General features: G+C 35.4%; 1 protein-coding gene across 2 annotated transcripts in view; it reads left to right on the top strand.

Annotated features, from left to right (window-relative positions):
- LOC136032652 (pancreatic triacylglycerol lipase-like) overlaps positions 1-19,051 on the top strand; it is a 73,137-nt gene that overhangs the window by 18,072 nt on the left and 36,014 nt on the right. For both annotated transcript variants that reach the window (XM_065712937.1, XM_065712936.1), the window contains exons 3-4: positions 8,346-8,548; positions 14,702-14,821. In XM_065712937.1, the coding sequence (XP_065569009.1) occupies positions 8,346-8,548; positions 14,702-14,821 (323 nt within the window). The remainder of the gene's footprint in view (positions 1-8,345; positions 8,549-14,701; positions 14,822-19,051) is intronic.

Below are 19,051 nucleotides of genomic sequence, written 5' to 3'. Positions count from 1 at the left end.
AAAAAAAATTATGCACGAATAGTTCCGGCATAATTTTGAACAGGGCATAGAAAAATTTCTATCCCCGATAAAGTTTGTATTGAGCTATTGAGCGTAGTTAAAAAAAAATAGAAAAAATAATTGAAAAGAAATATATTTACAACAATTGAATAAGAAATACATAATAATTGAAAAGGAAACAAATTTATTTTAATATAACTAAACTATATTATTAATGTTGGTTAAAGTTACCTTTAAATGAATAACAAACTATTTTGATAAGGAACATATTGGAGACATACTGAGCTGCTTTTACATAATTAGACATTGGAACATGTCCCCTTGGCCCAGCTGTATTTGCAAGAACATATGATTTTGTCCTAACAGCAGTTTAAAGTTGCAAATTTGGAAAATAATTTTTGAAGCCACCGCTAAGGAGCAATCGAGTAGAAGTTGAAATAACAAGCAAAAAAGAAATATTGAAAAGAAACCGAAGACTCCCGTAGATGCCCTTTATTAGGAACTCATGTTTCTAATAATGGAGAAATCGAGTAGAAGTTGAGAAAAAAAAGTATAACAAGAAAAACAGAAATATTGAAAAGAAACTCGAGATGCCCGTTGTTAGAAATCCAGATTTTCTAATAGCGGACCAATCGAGTAGAAGTTGAGAAAAAAAGTATATGAACCAAAAAGGAAATATTGAAAAAAAAACCTGAGATGCCCGTTATTAGAATCGTGGGTTTCTAATAATAAAGCAATCAAGTAGGAGTTGAGAAAAAAAGTAAAACAAGTAAAAAAGAAATATTAAAAAGAAACCCGAAATGCCGATCTCGCAACAAAATGATGTGTATTGGGCCTAATTTTGGTGATATATCGCAGGGCAGAAATTCGTTATTAAAACTCAAGATCGACTTTAAATAAAGAAAGCAAGTTTTTCCAATTGAAGTAAGGAGCTAAATTAACCCTGAAAACGAACAGGAATTACCCTGTATACGAGGAGTTTTATTATGTGTTTTATTTTATGTTTTATTTTTCTAAGCTTCAAGAACAAACGCTCCAATACAGAAGCAGTATTACAAAATTTGATATTTTTTTTCACAACGGTTTAAAAATGAAAGAATTTATTTATTTGCAGTTACGTTAAGCAATGAAATTTCCAGATCACACGTTTTAAAAGTAAATACCACACTTGGAATTACCAGCTGGTATAGCATATCACCCTCTAAAATATTTTCGATAAAATTAATAAAGGGCAGTGTGAGGGAGTGATGGCCCTAATATTTACAGAATAATTTTTACTCAAATCAAAGTTAATGTAACTTTTTTATGTGGACCAATTTCTTCTTTTTAATTTAACTTTTACTTATTTTTTAATACTGACTTCAGGGTTATACTAAATATTAGCAGAGTGCTTCACCCTCCCGCCCCACACCACTAATTGTATTAAAATTTAACTTTTGTATAGCAAAATTTTGAGAAAAATTGCCTTTTTAGTGTATTTGCTTATCAAAAATGAAAATACTGGTTTCATGAATGAGCGATCACTTCCACAATAAGTGGGGAAGATTTAGACCCTCAGCACCCATACTAAATGCTTTATCCCAGATACATATATATAGCCTTCTAAATGAATGGAGAAGGCTATAAGTGCTGGGCTAACTTCTGTAATATTGGTTCATCTCTTAATCATCTTAACGTTCGAGACTAAGAGGCCACATAAATACCGTTTCAATTATGTCTGAATTTTTCATCAATAATATTTTAACCCTATACCGGCCAGCTTTGAAGTTTCACAGGGTAAATGGTTGTGTCTAATAAGCACGTGGACATGTTTAGGCATGGAAAACCCACTAGATATGCAAAATCAAAGAAAGATAATCTAAATAGAGTCCCAATATAAGCGATAAACCATTAGTAAAAGCTAAATATTTAATTCGAGGGATACAAGCCCAGTAGCTGCGATTCAGGGAAATATAGGGGGTAAGGTGGTCTTTAAATTTCAAATTCTAAGGGGAGACTCTAAGACAAGAATATCAGCTCTGCCTCAAATGCCAGTACTTAGGCTGAGACCGCATGTCATTGTTTCGACACTTACTCGAATGTATAAGAGGTAGAGAAAAAAAGGGGTCTTAGGCTAGTTAAAATTTTGATCCGTTGACTTTGGGAAAAATGAGCATGGGAGGGGACCTAGGTGCCCTCCAATTTTTCAGTCACTTAAAAAGGGCACTAGAACTTTTCATTTCCGTTAGAATGAGCCCTATTGCGACATTCTAGGACCACTTGGTCGATACGATGACCCCTGGGGAAGAAAAACAAAAAAAACAACAAACACGCACCCGTGATCGGTCTTCTGGCAAAAAATACTAAGTTCTACGTTTTTGTAGATAGGAGCTTGAAACTTTTACGGTAGGGCTCTCTGATACGCCGAATGCGATGGTATGATTTTCGTTTCGTCTATGACTTTTAGAGGGTGTTTCTCCCTATTTTCCAAAATAAGGCAAATTTTCTCAGGCTCGTAACTTTTGATGGGTAAGACTAAATTTGACGATACTTATATATTTGAAATCAGCATAAAAATTCAATTATTTTGATGTATCTTTTAGCATCATCCGTTTCTTAGAGTTTCGTTTACTATTGAGCCGGGTCGCTGCTTACTACAGTTCGTTACCACGAACTATTTGATTATAATATTGTTAGTGCCAAATGTAAAAAGTAGTGTTTTGGTAAAATAAAAAGGATAAAATAGTAAAAGCTTCAAAGTAGTAAGAGATATAAAAAAATTGAAAATTGAAATTACCATTGTTAGATGCAAAACGACCGAATTTCTACAAATAGTGAGATAACATCAGTGAATAAACAAAGTAAAATAATAAGTAAGCTAGTATAAATAGGTAGAATAATTTCTATCAATATATTAATATCCATAAATAGTAAAATAACAACTACCATAAAAGGTGAGTCAGAAAATACCCATAAATTGTATAATAGTTAAAAACAAAATGAGAGTATTAATGTTTAATGTAAAGAAAAAAAATCTTCCACGAAACTATTTGTATTGCATTTTGTTACTCAGAACTATCAAACCTCGTCGATAATAAGATAAATTAAAAAACAAACAAACATTTATTAAATGCAATTATATATCTTAAAGTTTACGTAAAAATTATTCGTTTTTTGAATAAAACAAGATAAGCTTACGATGACTTTGTAATATATTCTCATTAAATAAATAAAGAATAGATTGAGATAAATTTTACTTTTATGTCATGGAAGTTTTTTCTATATTGATAACAGCTTTAAAAATAAATTCAGGAGACATTTTTGTTTGTTGATTGAATAAAAAAAAACAAGTTTTTTTTAACTGAAAGTAAGGAGCGACATTAAAACTTAAAACGAACAGAAATTACTTCGTATATGAAAAGGGTTTTGAAAGGCAAATTTTCTCAGGCTCGTAACTTTTGATGGGTAAAACTAAACTTAATGAACTTTTATAGTTGAAATCAGCATTAAAATGCGATTCTTTTGATGTAACTATTGGTATCGAAATTCCGTTTTTTAGAGTTTTGGTTACTATTGAGCCGGGTCGCTCCTTACTACAGCTCGTTACCACAAACTGTTTGATTCGTTATCAAGAACTGTTTGATTCACCTAACAAAACAGTTTCAATGCAGTAAGGAGTGACCCGGCTCAATAGTAAACAAAAGTTTGAAAAGTGGGACTTTGATACTAATAGATACATCAAAAGAATCGAATTTTTATGCTGGTTTTAAATATATAAGTTTCATCAAAATTAGTCTTACATATGAAAAGTTGATTTTATTTTGAAAAATAGGGGGAAAACCCCCTAAAAGTCATAGAATGATACGCATTCAGCGTATCAGATAACCCTACTGCAGAATTTTCAAGCTCCTATATACAAAAATGTGGAATTCCGTATTTTTTTGCCAGAAGACCAATCACGGGTGCGTGTTTATTTGTTTTTGTTTTTTTTTCTTTTCCCCCGGGGTGATCGTATCGACCCAGTGGTCCTAGAATGTTGCAAGAGGGCTCATTCTAACGGAAACTAAAAGTTCTAGTGCCCTTTTCAGGTGACCAAAAAAATTGGAGGGCACCTAGACCCCCTCCGCGCTCATTTGTTCCCAAAGTCAAAGGGTCAAAATTCTGAGATAGCCATTTTGCTCAGCATAGTCGAAAAACCTAATAACTCTGTCTTTGGGGACAACATACTCCACAACAGTCCCCAGGGGAGGGGCTGCAATTTACAAACCTTGACCAGTGTTTACATGCAGTAATGGTTATTGGGAAGTGTACAAAAATTTTCAGAGGAATTTTTTTCCCGGTTAGGAAGGGGATTGAGGGGAGGGGGCTAAGTGGAAGGATTTTTCCATGGGGGTATTTGTCACGAGAGGAGAAAATTTCCATGAAGGGGGCGCAGGATTTTCTAATATTATTTAAAACAAAAGACAATGAAAAGATAAATATAAAAAAGTTTTTTTTTTAACTGAAAGCGAGGAGCAGCATTAAAACGAAACGAACGAAAATTATTACGCATATGAGAGGTTCATCTCCTACTAAATACCTGTTCTTTACGCTAAAGTATTTTTAGTAATTTCAACTATTTCTTCTACGGCCTTTGTGATTCAGGGGTCATTCTTAAAGAATTCGGACAAAATTTAAGCTTTAGTGTAATTAGCAAGGTATTAACGAGGGGGCCAACCCCCTCATCTACGTAGTAAAAATATAGGAATATAGAAGTTCGTTACGAAAGTTAATTTGGAAGTTACGTATATCTTTTATTAATAAAAACATTCGTAAAAAATTAAAAGATCTAGTTGGCTTTTTAAGTAACCAAAAGATTGAAGAGCAACTAGGCCTCCCCCCCACTCCTTTTTTCTTAAAATCGTCTGACGATCAAAGCTAAGAAAAAGCCATTTATAAAAAAAAGCAAATTTCGTTTTAAGTATTCATGTGCGGAGAGCCAAAACCAAGACATGCATTAATTCAAAAACGTTCAGAAACTAAATTAAAAAAAAACAAGTTTTTTTGACTGAAAGTAAGGAGCGACATTAAAACTTAAAATGAACAGAAATTACTCCGCATACGAAAGGGGTTGTTCCCTCCTCAACGCAACGCTCTTTACGCTGAAATTTTTCAGTGTTTAATAAAGTAAAATTGAGAGAGCCAAACTTTAGCGTAAAGAGCGGGGTATTGAGAAGGGAACAGCCCCTTTCATACACGGAGTAATTTCTGTTCGTTTTAAGTTTTAGTGTCGCTCCTTACTTTCAGTTAAAAAAAAAACTTGTTGTTTTATTTAATATTAAAAAGAAACCCGAGATTCCCGTACATAGCCGTTATTAGAAACCCGCGTCTCTACTAGCTGAGCAATCGAGTAGAAGTTGAGAAAAGAAGTTTAACACGCAAAACACAAATATTGAAAAGAAACCTGAGATGCCAGTAGATGACCATTGTTAGAAACCCGGGTTTCTAATGGCGGACCAATCGAGTAGAAGTTGAGAAATGTAGTGAGAAAAAAAAGCCCTACAGTTTTGGTTACTTAAAAAGGCAACTAGAACTTTAAATTTTTTTACGAATGTTTTTATTGGCAGTAAATATACGTAACTTACGAAATAACTTACGAAACGAACTTCTATATTTGTATTTTTTTTTATTACGTATATGAGCGTGTATATTTATTACGTATATAATAAGTAACAATCTCTGTTCCTTTAAGTTTTAATGCTGCTCCTTACTTTAAGTTGAAAAAACTTTTTTTTTTATTTATTTTCTCATCGTTTTTTTTAAACGATGCTAGAAAATCCTACACCCCTTCATGGAAATTCTAGTCCCTCATGATAAATTCCTCCACAAAAAATCCTCCCATATAACCTCTTCTTTATTCTAATTATTAGATCTCTTTATTAGGAATTTTAATTTTCGTTTGAACGAGCCCTCTTGCGACATTCTAGGACCACTGGGTTGATACGATCACCCCTGGAAAAACAAACGAAAAAAAAATAAAATAAACACGCATCCGTGATCTGTCTTCTGGCCTAAAGTACAAAATTCCACATTTTTGTAGATAGGAGCATGGAACATCTACAGTAGAGTTCTCTGATACATTGAATTTGATGGTATGATTTTTCTCAAGATCCTATGACTTTTAGGGGGTATTTCCCCCTGTTTTCTAAGTAAGGCAAATTTTCTTAGGCTCGTAACTATTGATGGGTAATAATATAAACTTAATGAGACTTGTATACTTAAAATTAACAAAAAATACGATTCTTTTGATGTAACTATTAGTAGCAAAATTCAGTTTTTTAGAGTTTCAGTTACTATTGGGCCGGGTCGCTCTTTAGTACACCTTAAATATGGTGGCTCTGAGGTTAGGAATAAGCTACTGAAGATTATGAACATGATTTTTGAAAAAGGGGAAGTACCCAATGATTTTAGGAAAACCTTAATTAAACCACTGTATAAGAAAGGTGACAAGAGTGAATGTCGGAATTATCGAGGCATTAGTCTGGTCTCTGTAGGTAGCAAATTACTGAGTAATATGATACTTTTTAGACTGAGACATGCTGTAGACAAAGTTTTAAGGGAAGAACAATGCGGTTTTAGAAAAGGTAGAGGATGTGTCGACCATGTTTTCACTCTTAGGTTAATAATTGAGAAGTCCCTTCGTTGTCAAACACCTTTGGTCCTTAGTTTTATCGATTATGAGCAAGCTTTCGATTCTGTTGATAGAACAGCGTTAACAAAGGTCTTATCGTTATATGGTATACCAGAAAAATACATTAAAGTGATTTGCGCTATGTACGAGAATAATACTGCTGCGGTTAAGGTAGGAAATGAGGTTAGCAACTGGTTTTGTATTAAATCAGGAGTTAAGCAGGGTTGTGTTCTATCCCCCTTTATATGGATCATTTTGATGGACTTCGTCTTAAGGAGCACAGGAAAGGAAATTGGAGACCATGGAATCAAATGGGGAGGAAGAACGCTCCTGGACTTAGATTATGCTGATGATTTAAGCATATTAGATGAAAGTGTGAGCAAAATGAATGAATTTTTAGAGGTTTTACGAGTTCAGGGTGCTAAAATAGGCTTGAAAATTAATGTTAAGAAGACTAAGTCACTAAGGTTAGGAATAAGTGAAGATGAACAGGTGACCTTAGGTAACGAAAAGATTGATCAGGTTGGGAGCTTCAGTTACCTTGGTAGTATTATTAGTAAAGATGGTGGGAGCAGTGAAGATGTTAAAAGTAGAATAGCTAAAGCTCAGGGTGTTTTTTCACAGTTAAAAAAAGTTTGGAAGAATAGAAAGATAAGCCTACAAACCAAGATTAGAATATTGGAAGCTACAGTGATGACAGTGGTCAAATATGGCTCTGAAGCATGGACACTCCGAAAAGCAGATGAAAATTTACTAGATGTTTTCCAGAGAAATTGCCTACGGATTGTTCTGGGTACCCGGCTGACTGACCGTATTTCAAACAGTAGGTTGTACGAAAAGTGTGGTTCAATCCCGCTTTCTGGGGCTATAATGAAAGAAAGGTTGAGATGGCTAGGCCACGTTCTACGGATGAAGGATGACAGATTACCGAAGATTGTCCTTTTTGGCCAACCGTCTGGGGCTACACGGAAAGCAGGTCGTCCTTGTCTGGGTTGGGAGGATGTCATATAAAGGATTTAAAGGAAATGGGAACTTCCTGGGAGGGTGTAAAGAGGGAGGCTTTAAATAGATTAGGTTGGAGGAGGAGCGTGCGTAGCTGTGTTGGCCTCAGGCGGCTTGGTGCTGCAGTGAGTTATTAGTAGTAGTAGTAGTAGTTACCACGAATTGTTTGATATCTTCGCTTTATGTTATGTACGTACTTTAAGCAATGACTAAGGGATGGAGGGTCAGAGGATTTTCTGGAGAAAGATGAAAAGTTAGGTCAAGCTCTTTGTGGATGGTGCTATTCAGATTAACAGAAGAAGAAGGGGTCATAGTTTTTTTTGTTACCGGTTCGATTTATTTTTTTTCTTAGTGGCTGGAAATTGGTGTTCAGAGTTATTTATGTGTGTTGCACATTGTCAAAGTGAAAATTAGCTTGCCTTTTTCTTTCTATTTTCTTAAAAAACAAATAAGTATAGTATATTGTATAATATTGTATTTATATTAATATTGTATTGTATTTATAATTAATAATTAATAATTTATAATGTTAATATTTATAATTGATAACTAATAATAATTAATATTTACATAATTTATAATAAATATAATATTTATTTATAATTAATATTGTATTATATCAATATTATTAATATTGCATATATATTGTATAATATTGTATATATTGTATATAGTATATTGTCTCTTTTTTAAGCCTATTTACCACCATCATCTATACCTAACGTCCTGAAAAACTTTGCATCAAGAGGTGATCAAGTATGTTACGATGACCTTGGATGTATAGGAATAACTGATGAATGGTATGACCCGGTTCACAGACCATTCAACTTACTGCCACTCCCAAGGGAAAAAATTAATACTCGATTTATACTCAGAACCAGAGAAAGTATTGACAGAGTAAGTAATCTCTTTTCGCTTTTTTTCATCCAAAATTTAGTCTAAATAAAATAGTACATGAAATGAGATTAAAGGCACTTAGCTAATTGCAGAAGATTCTTGAGGCCCCCCGTAAAATAACAAATGTCCGTCCGTAAGCCCCGTGTCTGGTATGCCATGGATTTTTAACATGAAATACACAATCATTAAAAGCTCTTACAATCATTTGGAGTCACTTTATAGAACCATAATCGTTGAAGGTCTAAATCAAGGTGTCGTCAGGGAGCGACCAGGTGGCACGAGGCCATATGAAAAATGAATTTAATAGTAATAATAATTAATAGTCATTTTGAAACATGCTCACCGTGTGCATGTCCACCATTTGTCCTGGGATCTGTTCAAGACCAAGTAATTCTCATGGTAATAAATATATTACTAACTATTACAGAAAGTATTTCCTTTTGATATTATCAGACCTTTTACTGACCCCCCCTTAACCTGGAAAAATTTCCATGCAGCTTCTGTGGTCAAAACATGAAACCTGATATTTATTTCTGACCAAAATGAGGATAAGATATTGTCAAAATCATTTCTTCTTTTGCAAGTTCAAGTCCGATAGTTAAAACATGGATTCCCATTCATGAGCATCAAGGTTTATTTCATAGTTGGCATTAACAATGTGCAGATAACGTTTGGCAGGTCGTTTTTTTTATGTCATTATAACAGTTGTTCCTGGTGTTACATTCTAGTTGCACCTGACACTTTAATAGTCTTATTGTCACATTAAAGAAAGAGTATCTTATGCAACAGCTTTAATCTTTATTTGGCTAGCCTCCAAATATTTTATTGATAATGATGTGAGTTTATCCGCCGATCATCCTAAAAAAAAGACAGAAAAAAATAATCAGTTTTGATGGATAAGAAGAGCATTTAAAACGTGAGCAGACTGTGTAAATGTTTGGCTACTGGTTAAATAGCGAAATGAGCTTCTAATTCGGATTATTCTCTTTTATTGGATAATTATTATTCAAGTTTTTAGCTGTAGCATAACCCTTCAAATGAATGGAATGCCCCAAGGAGCCTGTTTTTGGTCAAAAATTATTGTTTGATACCACAAATTAGCAGGAAAAACTACTTTCCTGTGGCGCAATCTGTTTTGTTACTCAGAATTAACACTTCAAATTTTCGTTTGAATGAGCCCTCTGTCGATGATCTAAGCTTATTTGATAGGATCATCACCAAAAAAGAGAATAATAAAGACGGAAGTCATAACTGCCTTTCCTGGGGACAAAAATGCAAAATTTTTACATTTTTTGCATTAACGTCAATCCCTTGATATGAGCACCTTTAGAAGTTTAATTGATTAAATATATAGCTAAAAGAGAAATCAATTTTTTCAAAGAGTTGAACAAACAAAGTTTTTTTCAACTGAAAGTAAAGAGCGACATAAGAACTTAGAATCAACAAGAATACTCCGTATATGAGGGGGTTGTCTACTTCCTCAACCCTCCGCAGTCAACACTAAAGTCTTATAGTGCTTTGCTGACAGTGTTTTTGAGTGTAACAAAGTTAAGGACTAATTGTAATTAATATATCTGATTAGCTTCTAAGGTGTTTTAACTGAAATTTTTATCGGTTAAAGTCAATGCGCATTAATTAGCTCTCCCACAATGAGGTACTTGGAAAAATAGTTTTATTCCATTCGAATTTTCTTTGTGTCTGAGCATTAGTTGTGGAAGCCTTAGGGGTAATAAGTCAAACTTTAGAGTAAAGGAAGTCAAACGTTTGCGTAAAGGAGGGGGCAACATCCCTTGTATACGTAAATAATTTCTTTTCATTTAAGTTTCAAACTTTCTTTTTACTTTTATTATTTTGTTTTAAATTTAATTCGTGATAATTTTAATACCACACACAGAACTATCGTAAATATGAGGAAGGCTACCATCTCCCCAAAAACTCCATTTTTTATCTTAAAGTTTTGCCTTTGCAGAACAATTCTTCAAGAAGTACTATATTCTCTTTTCAAAACAAAAGTCTAACTTTCTGAAATAAACCATCGTATCAAACAGTTCGTGGTAACGAACTGTAGTAAGGAGCGACCCGGCTCAATAGTAACCGAAACTCTAAAAATGGAATTTTGATACCAATAGTTACACCAAAAGAATCGCATTTTAATGCTGATTTTAAATATACAAGTTTCATCAAGATCAGTTATACCCATCAAAAGTTACGAGCCTGAGAAAATTTGCCTCAGTTTAGAAAATAGGAGGAAACACCCCCTAAATGTCATGCAATCTTAACGAAATCACACCATTAGATTCAGCGTATCAGAGACTCATATTGTAGAAGTTTCAAGCTCCTGTCTACAAAAATGTGGAATTTCGCATTTTTTGCCAGAAGACAGATCACGAATGCGTGTTTATTTGTTTTTTTGTTTTTTTGTTTGTTTCCCCAGGGGTGATCGCATCGACTGAGTGGTCCTAGAATCTTGCGAGAGGGCTCATTCTAACGAAAATTAAAAATTCTAGTGCCCTTTTTAAGCGACCAAAAAAATTGGAGGGCACCTAGGCCCCCTCCCACGCTCATTTTTTCCCAAAGTCACCAGATTAAAATTCTGAGATAGCCATTTTATTCACCATAGTCAAAAAACCTAATAACTATGTCTTTAGGGACGACTTACTCCCCCGCAGTCACCGTGGGAGGGGCTGCAAGTTGAAAACTTTGACCTGTGTTTACATATAGTAATAGTTACTGGGAAGTGTGCAGACGTTTTCAGGGGATTTTTTTTTGTTTAGGGGAAGAGTTGAGGGGGGATGGGGTTACATGGGAGGATATTTCCATGGAGAGACTTCTCATGGTAAAAGGGAATTTCAATGAAGGGGGCGCAGGATTTTCTAGCTTTATTTGAAAAAAACAATGAAAAAAATAAATATGAAAGGTTTTTTGTTACTGAAAGTAAGGAGCAGCATTAAAACTTAAAACAAACAAAAATTATTACGCATATGAGGGGTTTACCTCCTCGTTATACCTCACTCTTTCGGCTAAAGTATTTTTAGTAATTTCAACTATTTATTCTACGGCCTTTGGGATTCAGAGGTTATTCTTAAGGAATTGGGACACAATCTAAGCTTTAGTGTAAAGAGCGTCGTATCGACGAGGGTTGAACCTCCTCATATACGCAATAAAAACCTACGAATATAGAAGTTGGTTACGTAAGTTAATTCGTAAGTTAGGTATATTTTTTACCAATGAAAACGTTTGTAAAAAATTAAAAGTTCTAGTTGCTTTTTTAAGTAATCAAAAACTTGGAGGGCAACTAGACCTCCTCCTTCGCTTCTTTTTTCTCAAAATCTTCCGATTAATTGCAATTAATTAATATGCAAATTTCGTTTTAATTATTTATATGCGGAGAGCCAAGATCAAAATATGCATTAATTCAAAACATCCAAAAATTAAATAAAAAAAACACGTTTTTTAGCTGAAAGTAAGGAGCGACATTAAAACTTAAAACGAACAGAAATTACTTCGTATATGAAAGGGGCTGCTTCCTCATCAAAACCCCACTCTTTACGCTAAAGTTTTTTACTGTTTTAAAAAGCAGAGTTAAGAGAAAGAGTCAAACTTTAGCGTAAAGAGCGAGGGACTGATGAGGAAGCAGCCCCTTTCATATACGAAGTAATTTCTGTTCGTTTTAAGTTTTAATGTCGCTCCTTACTTTCAGCTAAAAAAAACTTGTTTTTTTATTTAATCTACAATAAGAGCGGCACCCAGAGCGGCATCGTACTGCAGCACCCATATTACAAACAATTCAAAATTATTTTATTGGAATGAATCGAGATTATGTATTGTACCCTATTTATCGCCCTTCGTCTTTCAATTGTCTGATGACCCACTAAAATTAAGAAAATTTCTTAAATATATCCCTTTTATATCTCTTCAACTTTCGGCAAATCAAAAATAACAAAGCTTCGATTATTTTGAGCCAAACATTTCTCCCCATGGCCTGTACTATTGGAAAGTGATCACAATCACCGGTATAAAATGATAATCATAGGCAGCGCAATAGCGCTGCCTAAGTAAATGGCGATTTGGGTACAATGTATTTCCTCTTTTTTTGTTTTTGTTTAGACCAGGGCACTTAGTATTGAAGGAGTTGTCATAGAAACTTCGAAATGGACTCATCCGATTGCCAGTTGAAAGGGCTAGTGCCCTTTTCAATAGTCGAAAGTGATTAAAGGGCAACTAATCCTTCTCCCATACCCATAATTTCCCCAAACACATTCAATCAAAGTTTTGAGAAAGTCGTTTGTTCAACATAGCTGAAAGATCTGGAAGTTTTGTCTTTTAGGACGATACCCCACCCCCACAGCCCTCATGGCAATGGTTGTAAGTTATGCCCCGAGGGCATATAAAGTTTGTATAGAAAGGGTAGTCGTAGAAACTTTGGAATGGGCTCATTGGATTGGAAATCAGATTTTCTAGTGCACTTTTTAAGATTTAGAGTGATCGGAGGGTGGATACCCCCCCACACACCTCCGATTTTCCCGAAATGTATCTGATGGAAATTTTGAGATGACCATTTGTTGTCGGAGAAACTTCAAAAAGAGCTCAGTTGATTAAAAATTGAAAGGGCTAGTGTTCTCTTTAACAGCTGAAAGTGATTGGAGGGCATCTAACCCTCCTCCCAAGCCCAACCTTTTTTCCAAAACATCTAATCAAAATTTTGAGATAGCCATTTTTTGGTACGCAGTTGAAAAGGCCAGAAATTATGTCCTTAAGGATGACAACCTCCCTACAACCCTGATGGCAAGGGTTGCAGGCTATACCCTAGGGGCATATAAGATATATATAGAACGGGTGATCGTATAAACTTCAAAGGGGCTCATTGGATTCATAATCAAAAGATCTATTGCCCTTTTTAAGAATCAGAGTGATTGGGGGGTAGATACCCCCTCCCAAACTCACACCTCATATTTTCCAGAAATGCATCTTATGGAAATTTTGAGATGGCCATTTGTTGTCTCAGAAACTTCAAAAAGAGCTCATTCTATTTGAAATTGAAAGGACTAGTGCCCTTTTTAATAGTCAAAAATGAATGGAGGGCAACTAACCTCCCTCCTACACCCACCATTTACCCGAACCCATATCCAAATTTGCAGATAGCCATTTTGTTCAACGTAATTGAAAGGTCTGGAAACTGTGTATTTGAGGATGGGACCCCCCCCCAGAGCCCTCAAGGCAAGGATTTTAAGTTATACCCTTGGGGCATATAAGGAATATATAAAGAGGGCGGTCGTATAGCCTTCGGAGGGACCTGAAAACAAAATAAGCTTGAAATGTTTTCACCCTTCTTACTTTCATAAATGAAAAATTATCAAAACCTTAACGAAGAAATGTCAGTATATGTCATTTGAACTGACAATCCACGGTCATTTGTTTTGTCGTTTTTTTTTTCAATAAAGCGCAAATTGTGTTCTGGTCTTGAGAAGGGGTTATCAGCCCAACTCGTGTTAATTTTTGCTTATTTGAGTTTTGCTCTGCTATTTATTGTAATTTCTACTTGTTTTGAGTTTCATTTATTTATTGAAAGTGATTTGTGGTAGTTTTACACTCGCAAGATTGCTTGACTTTATTTTTGCTCATTCTTGACCTAATGGAGCTCTTTAATTTTCCTTGAATAACTTGTCTTTTGAAAAATGTATTTTAAATTAATATCGAAATAGCCTAGTTAAGTGTTAACAAAATATAATGTCCAAAACTTATTAAAGAATCTCAAATTATTACCTTGAGGTCATAGGGTAAATTCACTTTCCAAAGATTTGCCCCAATAACTCCAAACCAAGCACATACTGTGCATAGATATTAAAAGATGCAGAAGTATATCTCAATGAGGCACGAGTATCCTCACAGCTGTGGTAATTTCTAAGGAATTGATTAAGATAAACTTGAGCACACTGTGAGCCAGAAAGATTTATGCACATAATATCCAGCCTTATATGACCCAAATGGGCCTTTTAAAGGATCGATATTGTATCAGGCTGCTTTTTTCTAATTTAATTTGTCCTTTTTATAAGAGTTTTCAAAGGTCTATAAGTGTCTTGTAAACAAAAGAACTTTACATAAATTTCAAAAATTTGATTTGCTTATTCGTTTTCATCACTGTCATTATTTTAGCCTCAATATATTTATGCTACTGATCCAGTAACAATCGGAAATTCATATTTCGAGGCTAGTCGTCCAACCAAATTTATAATTCATGGCTTTGTCGACGATGGTAATGTAGGCTGGATGCGAGTAAGACTTCTTTTGATATGTATATGTATATCTCATTTCTCTCTCTATTTCTGTATTCTTTGAGTCTTTATTTTTCTGTCTATTTGATCATCTACTTTTATGTCTGTCTGTTTGGCTGTCTATTTTTTTCTCTCCCTGTAACTTATTTCGATCCCTTTAAATGAACATTTTTTAATAGTGAAAATCATTCATTTTCAAACAGTTCGTGGTAACGAACAGTAAGGAGTGACCCGGCTCAATAGCAACCAAAACTCTAAAAAATGGGGTTTTGATATCAATAGCTACATCAAAAGAATTGCATTTTAATGCTGATTTTAAATATATAAGTTTAATTAAGTTTAGTCTTACCCATCAAAAGTTACGAGCCTGAGAAAATTTGCCTTATTTTAAAAAATAGGGGCAAACAACCTCTAAAAGTAATAGAATCTTAACGAAAATCATACCATCAGATTCAGCGTATCAGAGAACCCTATTGTAGAGGTTTCAAGCTCCTATCTACAAAAATGTGGAATTTCGTATTTTTTGCCAGAAGACAAATCACGGGTGCGTGTTTATTTGTTTGTTTGTTTTTTTGTTGCTTTTTTTTCCAGGGGTCATCGTATCGACCAAGTGGTCCTAGAATATCGCAAGAGGGCTCATTCTAATGGAAATGAAAAGTTCTAGTGCCGTTTTTAAGCGACCAAAAAAATTGGAGGGCACCTAGGCCCCCTCCCACGCTCATTTTTCTCCAAAGTCAACGGATCAAAATTTCGAGATAGCCATTTTGTTCCGCATAGCCAAAAACCATAATAACTATGTCTTTGGGAATGACTTACTCCCCCCACAGTCCCTGGGGGAGAGGCTGCAAGTTACAAACTTCGGCTAGTGTTTACATATAATAATGGTTATTGGGAAGTGTACAGCGTTTTCAGGGGATTTTTTAGAGGTGGGTTTGAGGGGAGGGAGCTATGTGGGAGAATCTTTCTTTGGAGAAATATGTCATGGGGGAACAGAAATTCAATGAAAAGGGCGCAGGATTTTCTAAAATTTCTATAAAAACAAGAGCTAAGAGCTCATATGGCACTTGTGACGAGGCGAGAAGAGCTAAGAGCCAAGAGATCATATGGTATGAGCTCTAACAAAATTCTATGAATCAATAGATTGATTTAAAAAGGAAAATAAGAGGCTTAATGCCGGTCAAGATTTAAAATAAGAGCTCTGAGTCACTAAGTCCTTCTAAATATCAAAATTCATTAAGATCCGATCACCCACTCGTAAGTTATAAATACCTAATTTTTTCTAATTATTCCTCTCCCTTTTGCCCCCCAGATGGTCGAATCTGGGAAAACGACTTTATCAAGTCAAATTGTGCAGCTCCCTGACACGCCTACCAATTTTCATCGTCCTAGCACGTCCAGAAGCACCGAACTCGCCAAATCACTGAACCCCTCCCCCCAACTCCCCCAAAGAGATCGAATCCAATACGATTCTGTCAATCACGTATCAAGGACATTTGTTTATTCTATCCACCAAGCTTCATCCCGATTCCTTAACTCCAAGTGTTTTTCCAAGATTTCCCCCTCCAACTCCCCCCAATGTCGAAAGATCTGGTCGGGATTTGAAATAAGAGCTCTGAGACATGAATTCCTTCTAAAAATCAAATTTCATTACGATCCGATCATCTATTCGTAAGATAATAATACCCCAATTTTCATGTTTTCCAAGAATTCCGGTTTTCCCCTCCAACTCCCCCGAATGTCACAGGATCTGGTCCGAATTCGAAATTAGAACTTTAAAGCACAAGATCCTTTTAAATATCAAATTTCATTAAGATCTGGTCACCCTTTCGTAAGTTACAAATACCTCAATTTTCAAAATTACCCCCTCCCCCAATTCCACCAAAGAGAGCAGATCCGGTCCAGTTATGTCAGTTACGTATCTTAGACAAGTTTCTAGTTACGAGGTCCTTCTAAATATGAAGTTCCATGAAGATCCGATCACTCCTTCGTAAGTTAAAAATACGTCATTTTTTCTTATTTTTCAGAATTCCCCCCCCCCCAATTGAACGGATCCGTTCCAATTATTTAAATCACGTATGCAAGACTTCTGCTTATTTTTCCAACCAAGTTTCATCCCAATCCCTCCAATCTAAGCGTTTTCCATCATTTTAGGTTTCCCCACCCCTAACTTCCTCCAATGTCACCAGATCCGGTCACGATTTAAAATAAGAGCTTTGAGACACGATATCCTTCTAAATATCAAATTTCATGGAGATCCAATCACCCGTTCGTAAGTTAAAAATACCTCTTTTTTCTAATTTTTCAGAATTAACCCCCCCCCCCCAACTACCCCAAAGAGAGCGGATCCGTTCTGGTTATGTGAATCTTGTATCTAGGACTCGTGTTTTTTCCCACTAAGTTTCATCACGATCCCTCCACTCTAAGTGTTTTCCAAGTTTTAGGTTTTCTCCTCCCAACTCCCCTCCAATGTCACCAGATCCGATCGGGTTTAAAATAAGAGCTCTGAGCCACAATATCCTTATAAATATCAAATTTCATTGAGATCCGATCACCCGTTCGTAAGTTAAAAATACCTCATTTTTTTAATTTTTCAGAAATACCCCACCCCCAACTACCCCAAAGAGAGCGGATCCGTTCCGTTTATGTCAATCATCTATCTAGGACTTGTGTTTATTTTTCCCACCATGTTTCATCCCGATCCCTCCACTCTAAGTGTTTTCCAAGATTTAGGTTTCCCCCTCCCAACTCCCCGCCCCCTGTCACCAGATCCGGTCGGGATTTAAAATAAGAGCTCTAAGACACGATATTCTTCTAAACATGAAATTTCAGTGAGATCCGATCACCCGTTCGTAAGTTGAAAATACCTCATTTTTTCTAATTTTTAAGAATTACTCCCCCCCCCCAACTACCCCAAAGAGAGCGAATCAGTTCCGATTATGTTAATCATGTATCTGGGACTTGCGCTTATTTTTCCCATCAAGTTTCATCCCGATCCCTCCACTCTAAGTGTTTTCCAAGATTTTAGGTTCCCCCCCTCCAACTCCCCCAATGTCATCAGATCCGGTCGGGATTTAAAATAAGAGCTCTGAGACACAATATCATTCCAAACATCAAATTTCATTAAAATCCAATCACCCGCTCATAAGTAAAAAATACTTCATTTTTTCTATTTTTCCGAATTAACCGGCCCCCACTCCCTCCCCCCAGATGGTCAAATCGGGAAAACGACTATTTCTAATTTAATCTGATCCGGTCCTTGATACGCTTGCCAAATTTCATCGTCCTAGCTTACCTGGAAGTGCCTAAAGTAGCAAAACCGGGACTTTAGGTTTCCCCCCTCCAACTCCCCCCAATGTCATCAGATCCGGTCGCGATTTAAAATAAAAGCTCTGAGACACAATATCATTCCAAATATCAAATTTCATTAAGATCCAATCACCCGCTCATAAGTTAAAAATACTTCATTTTTTCTATTTTTTGCGAATTAACCGGCCCCCCACTCCACCCCAGATGGTCAAATCGGGAAAACGACTATTTCTAATTTAATCTGGTCCAGTCCCTGATACGCTTGCCAAATTTCATCGTCCTAGCTTACCTGGAAGTGCCTAAAGCAGCAAAACCGGGACCGACAGACAGACAGACCGACAGAATTGGCGATTGCTATGTGTCACTTGGTTAATGCCAAGTGCCATAAAAAACAATGAAAAATAAACATGGAAAAATTTTTTCAATTGAAAGTAAGGAGTAGCATTGAAAATTAAAACGAACAGAGATTATTACGCATATGAGGGGTTTTAAAAATACTTTAGCATAAAGAGCGAGGTATATAGGAGGAGATAAATACCTCGCTCTTTATGCTATAGTATTTTTAGTAATTTCAACTATTTATTCTACGGCCTTTCGGATTCAGGGGTCATTCTTAAAGAATTGGGACAAAATTTACGATTTAGTGTAAAGAGCGAGGTATTAACGAGGGTACAAACCCCCTCATATACATAATACAAATTTAAGAATATAAAAGTTTGTTACGTAAGCTAATTCTTAAATTACGTATATTTTTTACTAATAAAAACATTCGTTAAAAATTAAAATTTATAGTTGCCTTTTTATGTAACCGAAAAATTGCAGGGCAACTAGGCTTTCCCCATCCCTTATTTCTCAAAATCGTCTGATCAAAACTAAGAGAAAGCCACTAGCCAAAAAAGGAATTAATATGCAAATTTCGTTTTAA

The sequence above is a fragment of the Artemia franciscana genome, chromosome 11 (assembly GCF_032884065.1).
Source record: "Artemia franciscana chromosome 11, ASM3288406v1, whole genome shotgun sequence".
Lineage (NCBI taxonomy): Eukaryota > Metazoa > Arthropoda > Branchiopoda > Anostraca > Artemiidae > Artemia > Artemia franciscana.
The sequence above is the reverse complement of the archived record's forward strand: the minus strand, read 5'-3'. Positions and strand labels throughout refer to the sequence as shown.